The 18764-nt window shown below is 38.9% G+C and overlaps 1 protein-coding gene across 2 annotated transcripts; it reads right to left on the reverse strand.

Moving 5' to 3' along the window:
• Positions 1-6: 6 nt before the first annotated feature.
• LOC114464035 (limbin-like) lies at positions 7-18705 on the reverse strand. 2 transcript variants are annotated; one of them, XM_028448067.1, is made up of 23 exons: positions 18228-18705; positions 13667-13742; positions 13427-13578; positions 13271-13321; positions 11549-11735; positions 11345-11445; positions 10532-10597; positions 10301-10435; positions 9929-10068; positions 9483-9807; positions 9126-9365; positions 8838-9013; positions 7751-7910; positions 7465-7641; positions 7060-7370; positions 6789-6963; positions 5274-5417; positions 4879-5106; positions 3036-3268; positions 2870-2957; positions 2589-2749; positions 969-1070; positions 7-689 (listed from the first exon to the last, which is right to left on the reverse strand). In XM_028448067.1, the coding sequence occupies exons 1-23, from the start codon at positions 18456-18458 to the stop codon at positions 275-277; spliced, it is 4074 nt and encodes a 1357-aa protein (XP_028303868.1). In that variant the 5' UTR covers positions 18459-18705; the 3' UTR covers positions 7-274. The 2 variants fall into 2 exon arrangements, with proteins under 2 accessions (XP_028303868.1, XP_028303867.1); XM_028448066.1 differs by having other exon boundaries at positions 7751-7913.
• Positions 18706-18764: the final 59 nt, after the last annotated feature.

The following is an 18764-nucleotide window of genomic DNA, read 5'->3' on the forward strand; positions in this document are numbered from 1 at the left end:
AGACATAACTCTGAGTATGACCTCATTAAAACACTTTAGAGATCTTTGCTTTCACTATGACAGATCTTATGTTCATTAGAAACAAATATCTGTGATCTGCTTAAGAATCTTAAAATATGTGAAGAAAAAAGGATACCCATTTCTGAAAGCTGCCTTTACTTGGCAACAAAGCCAGATGCTACATACAGTTTGAAAAACATTGTAAATATTTTTGCAGGACTATTCATTTATTTTGGAATTTATGATGTTTTGACATCATAAAAACTTGATAATGTCAGGGGAGGTTTGCTGGAGCCACTGAGCTTTTCTTCAGATTAAGGAAATTCCTCTTCTTTCTCCTTTTAGAGACATCTGCAGGGTCACGTGACTCAGGTGGATCTCGAAACACAAACAGTCTTTCTCCAGTAGCGAAGCTGCCCAGGGCGCTGCAGGACGAGGCTGAGGTCACGTGATCTGCTGCTGCTGTGCTTTGATGAACTTCCTGCAACGTGTCCGTGCCTTTCTGCTTGGTGCTGTGGCTCTGCTGTGGTTTACCAGGCAGAGTTGGTTCATAAATGGACTGCTTTGTTTTTGTAAAACTATCCGCGTTTCCATTCCCCTCAACCAGCAGAGGTGCATCATCTGCACCACTGAATAGATGGGATTTGGGGAACAGCTTTTCCATCAGGCTTTCCCTTTTTTCCTGGATGCTGTGAGCACAAAGAAACATTTGTTAGGACTCGTGTGTGCGTGTGTGTGTGTGTGTGTGTGTGTGTGTGTGTGTGTGTGTGTGTGTGTGTGTGTGTGTGTGTGTGTGTGTGTGTGTGTGTGTGTGTGTGTGTGTGTGTGTGTGTGAGACCACAGAGGACACACTGCCAAACTTCTCTGATCAAGTGCAATTTTCATTTCACTCACAGATTTGTCAACACAGTTGGTGATCGCTGGGTTACAAATTGACGTGTTTGCTTCTGAGAATGTAATGAACTCACCTCTGTCTGCGTGCAAAGCAGCTTGGAATACTTGGCATGTTTCTCTCAACCACATCCTTCCTCAGTTTTAAAAGCAGAACTGTGTCCAAATCCTCTGAGCACCTGGTCCCAAAATCAACACAGCAAAAACATCCATGAAAGGTGGAGTGTAAAAACATCCCCCACAGGAAGAAAAGCAAACAACACAATATAGGAGAATGTCACATGACAAACAACATTGAGGTTTACAGTATAACTCAACTCTTGTATGAGCAGTGTCAATCAGGGTTGGGGTCAATTACATTTTTCAATTACAATTACGTCTTCAATTGTCCATCTTCAATTACAACTCAATTATGCATATTTTCTCCTGAAAGTCAATTAAAATTATGTTCTCAATTACATTTTAATAATTAATAATCACAATTAACTTTTACCTTTAAGCCTTTAATAATTAACCCATCAGAAAATTTACATATATATATATTACAAATAAAAAGAATAAACACGAAAGAAAGAAAGAAAAAAAGAAAGAAAGAAAGAAAGAAAGAAAGAAAGAAAGAAAAACATATATAATTAAGTACAATACTGTTAATTAAATAAGGATTAAATACAAGTGCACACATTACAGTAGAAAATAATAAATATTAATAGCAATAGAAATATACAACTGTACAATAATAATACAGATATATACAACAATCAACATAAACATAACCTTCCACTTGTGTTAGCTTTCTGCTAGCATCTCTTATAATAACTGGTCGGTTTTCCTCCATGTTTTAAGTCAGCTGTAAAATACACTTCAAAATGTTATCTATCATCCAATTAGTTTTTCATCTCTTGGTTACATTATTAGGTTTCCTAATCCAATAATTAATAGGTTTTCATATTTCTAGTGAAGGTGTCTAAGCCCGTCATTATAGCGCTCGATTTAAATTATTTTAAAAATGGTAAATTGATTCTTAAGAAAACTTACAGGTAAACTTCATATAAAACATATTTTAATAATTGTTAACTAAGTATGTGTAAGACATAGAACTGTAAAATGGTTCCCCAATTTTGTGTTTATTTAAAATGTACTTTTTTTTTAAGAGAATTTCCATGACAATTACAAAGTCAAATATCTGAACACAATTACAAAGCAATTACGGTTACAACAGAAACACATTTTATCAAATACGATAACAATTATATATACAACATAATTATAATTAATTATCAATTACATAGTTTCAATTATAATTGACCACATCAGTACATGTTTCCCATGCATTCCCAAACATCACCAGTAAAAACGTAACCAGATTTATATTATGCACTCGCATTAAAACAAAGTAAAGTCACTGCAATGAACAATGTAGCACTAGAAATAACTGGTGCAAAAATTAAATCAATCTGAGAGTAAATTAAACTTTTTTTTTTTTTTTTTAAATTTCTTGTTTTTAATAAATTATCCCCTACTTGTAAGGAGATGAAATGTAGCTAAGCTGTAATTAAGAACCATCCGCACCCACACATTCATTCATGTTGTTTTTGTGCCTCCCCTAAGACAAACATACTCTACGGCAGCCACTGATGGATGAAGCTTAAGGCAATAAAACGATTTGTCAATATACGCATTTTACATCGGCAGCTTACCCATGATGCTCAGTGTCAGAGTGCGGTTTTGGGCAGAGGGCGTCTGTGATTGAAAGGAGTTCACTCTCTGGCAGTGTGGGGAGGAGGAGCCGCAGCGTCTCCAGTAGAACCTCAGCAGAGAGCTGACTCTGCTTTACCAGACGAGACGCAAACTCCAGATCCTGAAACAGCAAAGGCAACAGGAGCTGAGCTAGAGCTGGAGCTGAGCTGGAGCTGAGCTGGAGCTGAGCTGGAGCTGAGCTTGTATTTTACTGATATTTGCCCAAAAGAAAAAAGCAAACCTGGTCACAAGTGGCATAAAGTCTCTTGAGCTCCGTCTGTTCTCGTAAATCTTTCATTGCTTGATTGTTGGTGGACATTACTTGGAACCTTAAAACATGCAAGCATTTATACATATACTGTATATATATACAGTATATTTATATATATGTGTCAGCTACAGCTCACCTCCCAGCCAACAGAGCGATGACCTGCTCACGCTTGTAAAGTGCTTCCTGGAGGATTGTAGTCATCCTGCAATCTGGCTGCAGCTGGAATACATCTTCATCCTTGCTATCCTCCTCTTCCTCACCAGAGGCCCGTTGCTGTGTTTTCCTACACTCTGCTCTGAGCTGAGACGTTAGCAAGCCGTCTAACTCTTTCCTCTCCTTCTGAAGCTGCTGTTCTGCTTCCTCTAGACCCTGAGGCAGAAAACAAACACGTTCACACTAAACTCATTTTCTGTAAGGTACTCAGGTTGAGATTGATTTGGAAAAAAACATTCAAATTAGGGCTCACAACAGGGGTGTCAAACTCATTTTAGTTGAGGGCTAAATACGGAGCAGTTTGATCTCAAGTGGGCCACAGATTTTATGTGGGGAAAAAAAGAGTAATTTCAACATTATTGTGCCCTATATTTGCACTAGTACGTATACATAAAATACAAAATATATAAGAAGCTGACAACATTTAAGCAGTAAGTGACAGATATCAGTCCCAACAAGGATCTTCACTTTAAAGTTCCTAGATTTGTGACCTATTTCTATTTAAAGGAACACTGTGTAACTTTTGGCAACTCGGAGCTTTCACGCAAGCGCCTCTAGTGGTCACAAACGCCACAGCACTGTCGCAAAAATCAACTAACAGTCAGTCGGGCCAGCCTCCCTTGTCTTTTGATCGTGTATGCAGACAGTAGTTGACCTGTAACTTCGGGATAAGGAATGACTCTCAGGGCTGGGGTGCGAAGCGGGGCTGGGTTCTTCTCCCCGTTGCCGGAGTCCTGGCGCTTGGCCTTCCTTGCCGCGTCTGTGGCACTTCCCCGCTACTCCTTAGCCCCGCCGCAGTCGTCGCCCCCCTTCACTGAGGGTCGGCGCTGCGACCGGGGTAGGGGCGTACCCCGGCGAAGGGGGCCAATAACAACGGTGAGGCCAGGGAGTTGGGGGGGACCGCCACCGATGCGGTGCTCCTCCAGTCCATAGACTGTAGCCGTGACGTGAGCACAGCCCCGCTTCGCGCCCCAGCCCTGAGAGCCAATCCTTATCACGAAGTTATAGATCTGACTTGCCGACTTCCCTTACTAAAGAATCCACGTTTAACTTAACTATTGCGGCAATTATTGCATCAATAGCGCAACACAAAACTACCATATTGTGCTCTTTTGGCTGTAAACAGAGGCTAAACTCTTTTCAGCTGCCCACAGCAATGGTGTAAGGTCAGGAAATGCCCATATGTTGTGACGTCACGTGGCCACTATATATATCCGAGCCTGTGGTCACGTGACTGCCGTAAAGCGAAACATTCTCCAGGTCACATGACCTGCTGAAAGACGGTCCGTCTTTCCAAACTTACATAGGCGATATTTCAAGAGGGAAGCCCTGCTCTGAGCGTTGATACTGTCAAGTGCTGTATATTGGCCTGAGGAATCATTTAAAATAACTCATATGGGTCAACTCTTTAGGTCAAAAGGTCCACGGTGTGCCTTTAATTAAGGAAAATGTTATGTAATAATTTGAGAAGGATTTTCTAACAATTTAGATTTTTTTTCTCAACAGTTTAACAATAAAAATGACTGCCATCATGCATTATTTTCACTGGGAAAACAGTGATCCCCTGCAAATAGGCTCACAATGTTTCATTTACACAACAATTCATGTTTTCGCTGTCATTTTTTTTCCTGCGACCAAAATGGATGCTGCAAAGGGCCGAATTTGGCCCTCGGTCCTTGACTTTGACACAAGATTTACAATAAAGCACAACAACATGTGAATCTCATCGATAACAGACATGTTGGTACCTGCACTGTTTCACTTACCAAGCAGTAGCTCTGTATAGTCTGAGCCATGTGTGATGTGTCCAGGACTTTTCTCTCTCTGAGCAGTTGAACGAGCAGGCTGTGCAGGGTGAGCATTGCTCTGAGCGTCTCCACTACTTTGATCCACCTCTCTGCTTTCTGGTAGTGGATCATTGCCATCTGCATGGCCAGACTATCAGCCTGACAGCAAAGATCATCTTCTCTCTCCCTCTGTGTCTCCTCCAATACCTAACAATGATTCAATGAATGGGAATTGGTCTTTTATATATATATATATATATATATATATATATATAACTCAACTAATGCTGTAAATATTGACTCAGGAAATGAAGACAGGATGTAATTTAAAATGCAGCTTTTAAACGCCACTATTGGAAAGTAACCAGCCTTGCCTTGTTCATCAACTCGCTCTCCATCTCCTTTTCCTTCTCAAAGAGCCCAATCTTTTCCTTGAGCCTCCTCTTTAAGAGCAGAAGGTCAGACGAACCACTTTTCTCTCTGGAGCCACTGGTTTTTCTCTTGAGCATCATGTTATTCTGCAATAAAATAAAGACAAGTGCAGACACACAGTTAAGCAATGACGATATTATTAAAGCTACTACCCTCAATAATGTTTTATTAGATAAAATCATAGTGTATCAGAATCAGAATCAACTTTATTGACCAAGAGTGTATGAATACACACGAGGAATTTGTCTTGGTGACCTGTGCTCTCTCAGATAGTGCCTCATAAAACAATGAATTAAACATCATTTACTGCAAAAGTCAAAATTGCCACAGGAAAGTTTGTTGTCATCTCCACAATAAACACTTTGTTGTAATTTTTCGCAGTGCATTGTGGGATATAAAGTTGTGTAGACGAGTGCACAGAAGTGTTTTTACTACATTCTGATATCACAGGGACTACTGGGAACAAACTAGAACAAAAATGGTGTCAAGTTAATTACTATCCTCCTTTTCTGGCAAGAAATCATGGTAACAATGAAGTAAAAACACTCCTATGCAGCTTTTCAGAACTTTATATCCAATAATGCAATGCAAGAAATAGTCAACAAATGGAGTGTTTAGAGTGGAGATGAAAACAAACCTTCAAGTGACAGTTTTGGCCTTTTTTCTTTCTTTTTGGAGTAAATCAAGTTTGATTCCTTAATCTATTAAGCATACGCTATGATTTCATCTAATTAAAAAAAATCATCGGGGCTTTTAAGTAATCGAAACTTTGGTAATAAAGTCACATAAAGTGTAGAGAGACCACATGATTGAGGGTGGACACCAGTGCATTTTGTTCAGTTGGTAAAAAAAATCAGCATTATTTGTTTATTTGAAGTGAAATTAAAGGGAATGTTGTTGTGTTTCCCTGCCAGTTTAAATGAGCTTTGTGGATTGTCTAAAGAAGCGTATTTAAGGAGTAAAGATGCTCAGCATGAGACTGACAGAATGGTGACTCTGGCACTGGAAGAGCAAACCCAGTGAGATGTGTCATCTATGAGTAGGGATGTCCCGATACAACTTTTTCACTTCCGATATGATAACAATATTACAGCCTTGAGTATTGACTGATACCAATATGGATCCGATACGATATCAGCACTGATAATACATTATTACGTATTTTGTAGTGTGGAATTATAGAAAAGACTTGATCAAGTGATGTCACTCAAATAGAGAACAATAGTCAACAACAGCAGGGATTAGAAAAACTGACCCATTTATTATAAACTAATTGGTTACATACATTTTAACCTTCAACATCATAACTACAGTGTTCTAGAATTGAATAAATATAATATAATATATATCGGAGATTTTCGATGCAGTCAGATAAAATCCGATATTTGTTTTCTGGCTGATATCGAACCGATATCCGATATCATTATCGAATCGGGAAACCCCATCTATGTGTTTACCATGTGTTTCTCCCTCTCCTCCCTCCATCCTTCCAGGGCTCTGTGGAGTTTCCTTCTGCAGACGGCATGAGGCAGCACCAGACAGTGGTCTTTCACTGAGAAACACTTCTGGAACTCCAGCTTCATCCTCAGCTCATCATCTTCAGACAGAGCGAGTTGGGACAAACATAAACTCCTAAAACGTACATAAAAAAGGGGAAAGTAATGATCAACGCAGCAAAACTCAGCTGTGTCTTTGGTCCTGATGTAATAAAATGTGAACTTTTCTCACCTGAAGAACTCTCTACATTGTGTCCTCAGCTCTTTTTGCTCCTGCAGCTCTTTGTCCGTTTCCTTCCTCAGAACCTCTCTGGTGCAGCTGAGGGTGTGCAGAGCTGCTTTGCCTTCCTGATGCAGTCTTTCCTGGCCCTGCAGCATGACACTCACTCCTTGGCCTGGGTTCTGCCCAGACCCTGCCACTGATTCCTCCTCCAGAGCAGAGCAATGGCCTGCACGGGGCTGGAGTGCGAGCAGGGACTGGGATGCAGTGGGCAGGATGGCTTTGATGTCAGTCATCGAACTCTGGATCACATGCATGGTCATCTAAAAAAAGATGATGCTGGGATTTTAAAGATGAACATACTGGTAGCAGTAGTGTGGTGGTGGATGTGTGTTCTGTCTACAATGAGAGTGGCACCTTTCGGATGTCAGCAGCAGCCTCTTCATCCAGATTGTTGATCAGCTCTGCCAGCTCTGAACTGTGAGCTGTCAATAAGTTCTGCCAGCTGTGCAGATGCTCTGTGATCGCCCTTTGATCCTCCAGAGCTTTAGAAAGACTGGAAAGTTCTCTTTGCTTCTGCTTGTGGACTCTCACCTATTTATTTGAACGAGTCAGAAGTATTTCACATTTTTTAGTATCATCATAGACATGTAAACAGTAGAACCAGTTGTACTCTTATGTTAAAATAACATGATAAATGCACCAAGTCAGAGATGAGCTCCCTCCTCTTTTTAATGAGTCCACAGCGCATGGCTCTCCTCTCCTGGTTAAGAGACTCATCAAGTCTCTGCCTCACACACACCAGCTCCTTCTGGGCTTTTTCCTGCAGCTGCTCCAGCTGCTCAGCAGGGACACTGCTCCCTCTGCTGGACAGAAGAGGGCACGACAGGTAAAATACCAAAACTATTACATATTAACAATTACATACACAAGACATGCAGACAAATAGGAGATATGAACACTGTGAGCCGTAAACTTAAATGCTACTCATTGCAGTCTTTTAAGGCAAGTTCAGGCAATTAGATTCATAAAGACATTTCATACCCAGGGTAACTCAAAGTGATTAAAAGTGAAATATAGATTATAGTCATAAAATCAACAGTGCAATATAAAAAATGAAAGGGTTGGTGTGAAGACCTTGAAATTTGGTTTGTCAAAACCATGGCAGTTATTAACAGAAGTATAGAGAACATGTCACTGTTTAAAACACATCTGTTTTACAAAATGTTACACATCGCTCTTTACTCATACATTTTTATCAGTATTAATACTTGAAACTAAAGTGTTGATATATTATTTGACATATCACCCAGTGTATGTACATTATTGAAAAGCATGTTTTACTCTGTCCTCTGACTAGCGCCCAGTGTCTGAAAATGAATGGATGATGTATTGCTCTGTAAACCATGTCAAATTATTACTTTAAGAAGGTTTTTATACAAAGGCGTGAAACATGGAGTACTTTATTTACTTCCTTCCAAACAGGAGGATTTACACTAGGGATGGGATGATACACAAAGTTACTGGGCTCATGGTAACAATACAGGACAGTATTTCTGGAAAGGAAAAACAAACCAAAAAAATGCTAGTTGAAAAATGACCATGCTTTGTTTTGAATTTAATTCTGGGCAGAATTAGACTTATGACCTTTTCAACTCAAGTAAATATGAAATCAAAAATAACATAAAAAAATGCCACTGTGGTAATGGAGACATTTAAACAATGACTATGTCTACTGCAGCTGTGCCCCCACCACCCCATGGTGTCCCTGCCTTAATTTACACACTTACCCTTTCATGTGTGAAAACCAGATGTCTAAATTGCTGGACGTTGAGGAGAAGGTGTCAGAGATCAAACTGTTGAGGCTGTGGAGGCTGTGCAACAGGAACTTCCTCTGAGCACTGCGTTCAGCGATCACATAACGCTGATTGGCCAGGACCACATCAAGGACCTCCTCAAGCTGATCCTAAACAGCCAGATACACAATGTATTTATTCATTCTGAATACAAAAGGAAAAGAGTCAGAGATGAGTGCTTTTCTCAAGAATGATACATAACTGTCCTTTTTTCTTGCTAACCTGGTAAGTGAAGTAACGGTGCTGAAGGCTCTTGGCTGTGCTCTTCTCCAACTCGCCCATTCTTGTGGCCTCCTCTAGCTCCTCGGAGAAGATCTTGTGCAGCTCCACCCGCCTCCACACGATGATCTGCCTCTGGACTTGAGCCGATGCTTCTTCGTGTCGAACCAATAAACTGTGCTGAAGCTGATTCTGCCTCAACTTGTGCAGCTTTTCCAGAAGGACACTGCACTGCAGAAGCTCCTACCAACAGCAGAACAGCACATTTACACAATATTTACAGTGTTTAAAGCAATGCACTTATACAGATAATATTGTTATATACAATTCATTACAGCTGAGTTTATGTCACTGCACCACCTGCTGGTCGGCATGTTGGCACATCAGCTCAGCCTGGGCCTTCTCAGCCGCCTCCCTGTGATGTTCAGCTTCCATTTCCTTGCGGGTCTCCAGGTTACACCGAGCCGCCAGGGCAGCCATGCGGGCCCCTCGTTCCTCCTTGAGGCGGCCCTCCATACCCAGCAGCTGTCCGTGGAGCACACTCAGCAGTCTTTGCTGGGACTGGCCACTGGCCTGACCCTGTGATCGCAGCCCACCCAGCAGGGCGGACGTGATGTCTTTGTAAAGCTGAATCCTCATGGCCTCCAAGCTATTGGTGGCATGCAGCCGTGTAGACATTTCCAGACTAAAAATGCAAAATAGAAAAAGAGGACACGACTCATTTCAAACGTGCAATATCTGTGCAGTCATTGAGGTAGTGAGAAAAAATAATCTGTTTGTTTCCCTCAAGGGAAAATTCTACTGACTTTTCTAAAGCCTTGTACATATTCTGGGGATCCTCAAGGACCATGATGTCCACCATCTTATCTTCAAACGCTGCTTCATCTTTTACCGTCTCACTCAGGTTGCAATCAGCGTACTCAAAGTCTGAATCCCTTCTGATTCTCTGTGAAAAAACACACTCAATTCAATATTGATATAAACAATAAAAAGAATTGGTCATTGATCATAGCATATCCTGGAAATGATTTGGTCAGCAAGAAAATCATTATTTCACTCCTTATAATGTTTAGAAAAATACTAAAAATGCTTTGAATAATAATGGATTATTATAATACATTTACGATATATTTAGAATATTATTCAGAATATTCAAAATTTTAATTGTCTTTTTTTACCCTTTGATGAAGAAGGTTTATTCTGGTTCTGAGACCAATCAGGTTGAAGGCCAGAAATACCAACAGAAGCAGCAGCAAGGTGACAAAGAACCCTGCAACAAATCCAGCAAAATGCACGCCGTGGTTTGGATAGATCTACAGAAAACAAAAAGATGTGTATTTAAAAACACAAATACTATAAAACATTTGTGAGGTTATATGATGCATGAAGGGAGAAGAAGAAGAACTGACTCTGTTTGTAGAGTTGACTCTGAGCGTTAGGTTTGTTGTTAATGGACCAAACATACTGACATCATTCTGTGGAGTTTAGAACAGGAAGATTTGTTGTTACACTATGACAATTCCAAAGTACAATTAAAGACAAGGTAGTGGGAAAAACTTAGGGATGTCCCGATCCGATATATCTAAAATCTCTGATGTAAGCTTCTGATATAAAAAAGAAAATCTCCACATCATGCTCAGACTGCAGAAAGTGGAGATGGAGGAGTAGCAGTTTAGTTAAATGACTGATTATTATTTGTTTTCTGCTCTTGTAAAAGCAACGATCACATTGTTTTGGGCAGTCAGTGAAACTGGACCTGTGAAATCTTAACTTTGAACAGTTGACAATATTGTGTAGTTGTTTACACTATAAAAGTGTAATTTATTTTTTATTGGATTTATTTATGTTATTTTTCAGGGTCTTATAATTTATTTTTATTCAATAGTAGAATACTATAGATATTATGTTGAAGGTTAAAATGTATGTAACCATTTAGTTATTAATCAATGGATCAGTTTTTCTCATCCCTACTGTTGTTGACTATTGTTCTCTGTTTGCGTAACATCACTTGATCAAGACTTTTCTAACATTCCACACCACAAAATAAGCAATAAAAGTATGTATGATTCGTGCTGATATCGTATCATATCGATATTGGTATCGGCGATACGCAAGGCTGCAATTTTGGCATAGTATCAAAAGTGAAAAAGTTGTATCGGGACATCCCTAGACAAATAGCTGTATGGATCATTTCTAAAGTGTACACAGGGTGAAATAAATACCTGTGAGGCATTAGAGAAGGTGAGAAAAGCTGGAAGTTCAAGGATTTCACTCTTATGGCTCCTTACATGAGCAGTATATTGCACCACAATTTGGGATCCAGCTAAAATAGTGAAGTACAAAAACACTCATTAAGCTTGAAAAGTAGAGTGCAAAGAAATGAAAAAAATAAAAATAAAAAAATAACATGCCGGACATAATCGTACCTGACAGGGAATCAATGGTAAATGTCTGATAGCCTCTTTCCACAACCTTGCCTGCAGTTTTCAAAGGTACTATTCCAGAAATGGAGTCTCTAACGGCTACCTGGGATAGGTTGGTACCACTGGCTGGACCCATGTTGTGAATCCGCAGGAAGAAAGTCAACTGAGGAGGATCGGTGTTCAGTTTCACCTAGAACAGTTTTACAATAACAAAGAAAAGAATAAATCAGTAATGTTAGCCTCAGATATAACCTCAAAGAGGACAGGCCAAAAAAAAAAAATCATGAATACCAGAGTCCAGTGTTTCCTCTCTTTGTTTCTACAAAAACCATACTTAATATGTTCCCAAACTAAACAAAACATGAAAAGATGACATTCTGGTCATCATGTGAAGGAAAGAGTGCCTTAATTATAATCAAACAATATGAGAAATCTTATACAAATTATACCCAAATTGTCTAAAAAAAAAATATTACTTTCATTAACTAGGAAAAAATGTAATATTAATATATTTTTCTGTAATTCATAATTGACAAACCTAATGTATGTTTACATCCATAGTTTATGTCAAACATGTGTAAATAGTGATATTTGTATGTGCTTATGACTACTAAGTGCACGTTAGTGTTAGACCGAGACATCGGCCGATTTTTGCCTTTTTTACATGTATCGGCATCGGCCGATGTGGGCTGCTGAGTTCGCCGATCTGCATTATTTACAGAAAGCAGAAATATTTGTTCTACATCACTTGTTTTTTTTTTTTTTTAAGGATTTTTTGGGCTCTAGGGGCCTTTATATGACAGTTGCTTGACAGGAAGGGGATCAGAGAGAGCAGGGAATGACATGCAGCAAAGGGTCCCAGGCCGGGAATCGAACCTGGACCGGCCGCAGGTGAGGAACTACAGCCTCCGTTTATGGGGCGGGCGCTCAACCCACTGAGCTACACACCACCCCCACATCACTTGTTTTTGATATTTATTGAATATTTTTTACTTGTTCTTGTTCTACATCACCTGTTTTTAATATTTGTTAATTATTTTGTACTTGTTCTTGTTCTACATCACCTGTCTTTAATATTTGTTAATTATTTTGTACTTGTTCTTGTTCTACATCACCTGTTTTTAATATTTGTTAATTATTTTGTACTTGTTCTTGTTCTACATCACCTGTCTTTAATATTTGTTAAATATGTTCTATGTTACCTAATTTTAATATTTGTTCATTATTTTTTACATGTTATCGTTCTACCTCACCTTTGTTAATTTAAAAGAAATGTTCCTTTTTTATAAAATTGAGACTCGTACCATTTGTTATCATCATTGTGTAATTTTTATGACGTAAATTGAGGGAGCAAAAGCAAATATCAGCAGTCCGTATCGGTCATGGCCTTGGGCTGATGGGAAAAAAATCCATATCGGTCTATCCCTAGTGCACATGTGAACAATTGCAATGTACTAATTACGTGTTAGTGGGGAAAACAATAACTTAGTTGTTCTTTTTAATTGGTTCTGGGTAAATAATTATTAGACGATACCGCCAACATTTTTGTTGTAATTGCTGTTTACATACACACACTCACAATAAGATACCATTCACAAACAAAGACTTGCAAATCATTTTTCAATGTAAATCTGTGTTATGTTAAAATAATGAATTTGCCACTTTTTGAGACCTCTGTAATAAACAGTGTGATTACACATTGAGCAGAGAAAGTTTTGTCCTAACCTGTGCACATTTAAGAAATTTCACCCCAAAAGTAGATGGAGACTTCAAACTCTGAAAGAAGGACAGACAAATATCACTTTGCTATTGATGAATCCCAGTCTTTTCTCAGCTCTGGATAAGAATATAAAATCTGATGGTTTTACAGCAGAAACCCACCTGAGGCAGGGAGACACCAGGGCTGTATCTGGTCACTGTGCTTCTTCTGCTCCTCAGATGGAGAAGCTTTGAAATGTGGCTGAATGAAGAGTAGAGAGAGTGATCCCATGGACCAGCAGCAGAAGAGGAGAGCGGACTCTCCTCTTCAGGGCCTGTTAGGAAATGCTCTGGTGTTAATGTGCCACCAACGAAGGCTTGAGTGTTGATCTATTCTGTTAGCGTGTCATAAAAGGCACAAACCCATCATCCACAGAGAGATCACGTTAGATAAAGTCCCTCCTGACTCATGATCAACTGCTTGTGGCGCGTAAAGCCTCTGGTGATTAAAGGAGAAATTAAATTACTATGGATCCAACATGACAATAGCAAATAAAATGAAGATGTATCTGGATAATGGGTTGTTAGGGCCCGATATGTAACAATGACCCAAAATGTTATGAAGAAAAAAATGTAATAAAAACTGAAATGTAATAACTGGTTAATAATGTAACAAGAGTGCTGCTAAGCCTGAAATGTATTTTTTTTCGAAAAAAAAAGGTAATAAACAACTAAATGTAACAACAACTGGTCAATAATGTTACCAAAACGTAAAAACCTTTTGCCCAAACAACTTGTTACATTTTTGGTTCGTTATTACGGTACATTATGGGGCAGGCTAAATATAATTTCCCTAATAAATGGACTCACTCTGTGATGTAACATAATTAGCACACTATTAGGGGAAACATGTTTTGCCTGCAACTACTCATTTATGGCTCAACATCTTGCAACAATTGTAACATTTTGGGTTTTATTACAAATTTCTGATAACATTTCAGGCTCCACTTTTGTTACATTATTGGCCAGTTATTACATTTCAATTTTTTATAACAATTCGGGTCATTGTTACATAACATATTGTGCTCTAACAATGCTTGCACTATATTGCTAACCACTAGGATAATCCTCCATAAAATAATGATTCCAATGATCCAAACCCTTGTAATGACAAGCGTAAAAAAACTCCATGAATTCATAGAAAGTTTGATCAGTTCCCACCTGTGAAAGAAGTCTCAGCTCATCTGTCTATACTTGCTCATTCTCTCCACTATAGGCCAGTGACACTAACTGGTCTCTTACAAACCAAACCAGCTCCTTCAAAAAAGTCTATTTACTAAATATTCTGATGCCAAACGAGCGTGTCTTTTTTTTCTTGAAAAAGAACACGTCCATATCTTAAAGGGGACATGTCATGCTAAATCCACTTTTTTAGCCCTTAAATGCATTTTGTTGTATATTTAGAGTGCTTAGAAGTACAGAAAAAATCAAATTAGTCTCTTCAGGTGCTCCGTTGATATCTTTATATTCTGTTTTGCTCATATTTTTCAATCTGTTTCGATTTTTCTATTCTCTATTACATTTTTTGAACTATTACATCACAGTATTTGCAGCAGAACTGCCAAATTAGGACATCAACTCCAGGTCCAACACTTCGAGCAATCCTCCATTTTTATTTCTCGCTTTTATTTTGTAGTCCAAGCTCAAGGATGCCGAAGTTACGAGAGGATAAGTCAAAATGTTCAGTTGTTGGATGTAGTAACCCACACGCTTCATTACTCCGTCTCCCAGCATCAGAACCTTTTCGAAGTGCCTGGTTGAGTTTTATTTTTACAGAAATGTACCCACATCTGTGGGTAAGGTCATTTTTGTGTGCGCGAAGCACTTCAAGGATGACTGTTTCTGCAACCTCCGCCAGTATATATTTGGAGACGACGAACAAAGCACTTCAGTAAGCTGTAAATAACGCTAAAAAGTGTGATGATAAGACGTCCCTGTCATTGTTTTGTTAGCATTAGCAGTTGCACCGTCTTCAGACTTCATATGTTAGCGCTGTTTGCTCGTTTTAAATCCTTGATGATATGGCCTACGTGATTTAATTTAAGTCTAAAGTTTTCATTAGTCATTTCATTTTGCCGTTTTTGTCTTTGAAAAGACTGTATTAAAATGCATTTCATGACGATAGCTTGGCGCTAGCGTTAGCTTGGTGCTTGTGTTAGCTCACTTGTTAGGGTTCTGCAGGTTCATCATCTTCATTTTCATCTCGCTCCGCCGTGTCCGACTCTGGCTCGAACATGTAAAGCTGGATGGACAAGTCTTCCGTTGTTGACATTTTGTAAATAACCTCTGAATAAAAAGTTTATGCGCCGCTACATAGCCGTATCTCTTCTATCAAACTACAAAAATGGCCGAGCAGGGTGGAGTTGAACCGAGTGTCACCTGAAGAGGGGGCGGGACATGGAGTGTCTCATTTGCATTTAAAGAGACCGCACCAAAACGAGTTGCTCTCAGAAGCACATCAGAAAAGGGGTAGAAAAGGGGTGGAGCTATAATAATGAGGAATTCAGACCCAAGCATTGAAGTTCCGCTTTATATAGACCATAACTGTATGATTTATATGTAAAAAGGAAGGATTTAAAACCATGATATGTCCCCTTTAAATCTGGGCTGTATAGACTGATCGAGTTTGATTATTTAATAAAGTTGCTGTGCAAAGTTCACACAGATCAAAATAGTTTTAAAAGAATGTCGTGATGATTACATGATTGGGTTTTAATTTTAGACTGACATGATTTTTCAGTTTTACGTTTATATTTGCTTAATGGCACTTGCTCTTTAAATAGGACAAATGTATGTTTTTTATTTTGTTGTACAGAGCCATGGAGGTGATGAGATAAAAAAAACTAGAATGCCCGTTTACATTGCGTATTACGGTGTCACGGTCTGAGTTCACATCGGTCTGAGATCGGTTATGAGCATGCACACTCCCGGAAAATTAATTTATGCTACTTCCGCTTAGCTTTTTTCTACTTCTGAGATAAAAAATGTAATTTCAAAGCTAAGGTTCAAAGCTAATGTTCTTTGACGAGTGCTGAATGGCTCCTTTCTGTACAAAAATGTACAACTGCTCAATATACGAGGCAGGAGAGGTTCCAACGCCACAAAGAAATGATAGACAAGTTAAACTTCTTCATGGTGAAGGGCACGCCATCACCAGACACCGACAAGAAGGAGCTCAGGAATCTCAAGTACCAAGCCAAGCACCATGTCTGGGATACGAATAGTAAGTCTCCAAAAAAACATGATTATAACATACATTGCAGTAAAAAAACAGTTAACCTAATGTAACTTTAAAATCAGTGTAACCCAGTACGGGTAGATCTCAGTACGTAGCAGTCATGTACTGAGATTTTAAGAGGAACTCAGTACGATGTGAACTCAGACCGTGACACCGGTAAAGCCGATGGGAGCTTCATGGTGCGTTCATGTACACCTCAGTTGCAAGCATAAATCACACCAACAGTACAGGAGTATTGTACAAAAATTCATCAAAAATCAAATTGTTTTCAGGGACACTGACTGCACCAGATTTTTGTTCAGCCTCCCAGATACCTCAGTGTCAGTTTTCAACTGGAATCACTGTACCATTTTCTCATAATTACACAAAACACACACAATACATTAGGGGAGTGTACTGCCTGTATCTGGTGATACGCATCATATCCCAATACATAGGTCACAATATGATACGATATATCCCGATAGTAAAGTATTATTGTGTTTTTTTCAATTTTTATATATGACTTAAGAAACAACTTATATGTGAATGTGTACACCTTCATGAGAACATTATGTATGAGATATATTTTATTGGCATAGTTTACAGTTAGAACATTGGCTTTAACATGCCATGTGCCAACAACTAAAAATAAAAAAAATAACATACAATCTGCCTGTGGCTTTTATTTGTTGCCTAGAAGAACAAATAAATGCAGAAAGTTAGTACTTTCTTTTTAAATTTTATTGAAAAAACACAAGCTGGTGAACATGCCCAGGTTTCAGTGCACTTCTTTGTGCAGTTACAGTGTCTCCTGCTGTGGAAATGACTTTCCCTGGTTAAATAAAGGTAAAAAAAAAAAAAAACCAAAACTGATATGGATGTATTTTGAATTGATCGGAGAATCGCACAACGTAATATAACGCGATATATCACTAAATCCATTTTTTTTCAACTCCCCTACAATACATGTAATGTAAATGGACATTCTAGTTTTAAACCGCTGATGGCATTACCGCAGTCTCAGGCTCCGAGTTACTATCTCGTGCACCCTGACTTATTAACTCGGGCCCCAAGATAATAATTAATTACCCCCCCCTTTTTTTTTTCTTTTTTTTTTGAAATCTCATCCATGTCACCTCCATGGCTCCGGATTATTGCTTATTTATTCTTTTTTTTTTAGTTGAAAAAGTCATATCCAGAGTAATGTAAGTATCACAGCCAAATACAGTCATGGTTATTTGCTAACACTTTACTCAAAGTTTTATACATGAGTGTTGTTCTCTAAATGATGACACCTATGGAGCCATGTTGGCATTTTTTGGGTTATTTGGAGGAATCTAGTGGGATTAGTTAGGGTTATACTTAATAAACGACACTTAATGACAGCCTTCATGACACATTATTCATGCTAATGACAGGTGTCATGTCATAATAATGACAGCGTAATGTCAGCCTTCTGTATAAAACTTCAAGTAAAGCGTTCCAAGTTTTTTGGGACTTTTTTCCCTCTTTTTTCAAAATATCGTACTATATCATTATCGTGAGCCCTGTATTGTATATCGTATTGTGAACTTTGTACATTACCCCACCTCTTGTAATAACATGTCAAGAAATAATAATCTTCAGAAATAATTGTATATAAATAACTGTCCTTATGACTGGAGGTGGAAAAAGAAGATGTGGAGTTGAATCGTGTCGACTCACCCCATTTCTGTGAGGTCCAGTGTCCCCACTGAGCTCCACTGATGTACCGTCACACAGGAGCTGACGTCCAGCCCCGTTCTTCAGCTCATCGCCACTGTGCGTCACATTGTGACAGCAGCACAGATGTGAAGCAAAGGGACATAAACACAAACAACAATTCAACAAAAACCACCATGTCGCGACCCGCTTTGAGACCACGAATTCAGGGCGCATCCGTAAACTGGCGTGCATCCACCGCGGAGAACCGCTAGCTAGCAGGCTGCATGGTTACAGCCAACAAGAACTGAGAAAAGAACATTTTTCCCCAGTTTTAACCCAAATAATTGGTAAAGAAACGATATTTAAACATCTCTTTTTAGAGAAGACGTATGTGCAACAACCCTGAGGGCCGATTTAAATCGATATAAACCAGTAGAAGACCCATAATTATCGTGTGGAATCAGTCAGGGAAAAAAATCTGGAAAAGTTTAAAACAGTCTTCTCAAGCAAAGAAAAAAAAATGTGCCCATACTTTTTATACATCCGGCTATATATTTC

This window comes from Gouania willdenowi, chromosome 5 (assembly GCF_900634775.1).
Source record: "Gouania willdenowi chromosome 5, fGouWil2.1, whole genome shotgun sequence".
NCBI lineage: Eukaryota > Metazoa > Chordata > Actinopteri > Blenniiformes > Gobiesocidae > Gouania > Gouania willdenowi.

What these genes read in the sequence shown, in the direction of transcription:
- LOC114464035 (XM_028448066.1), bottom strand. Translation starts at nt 18,458, where the DNA reads ATGCACGCCAGTTTACGGATGCGCCCTGAATTCGTGGTCTCAAAGCGG. An exon ending in CTGGACCTCACAGAAATGGG is followed by an intron (nt 13,743 to 18,227) that starts GTGAGTCGACAC and finishes TTTAATCACCAG; the next exon opens with AGGCTTTACGCGCCACAAGC. An exon ending in CTGCTGCTGACATCCGAAAG is followed by an intron (nt 7,371 to 7,464) that starts GTGCCACTCTCA and finishes ATCTTTTTTTAG; the next exon opens with ATGACCATGCATGTGATCCA.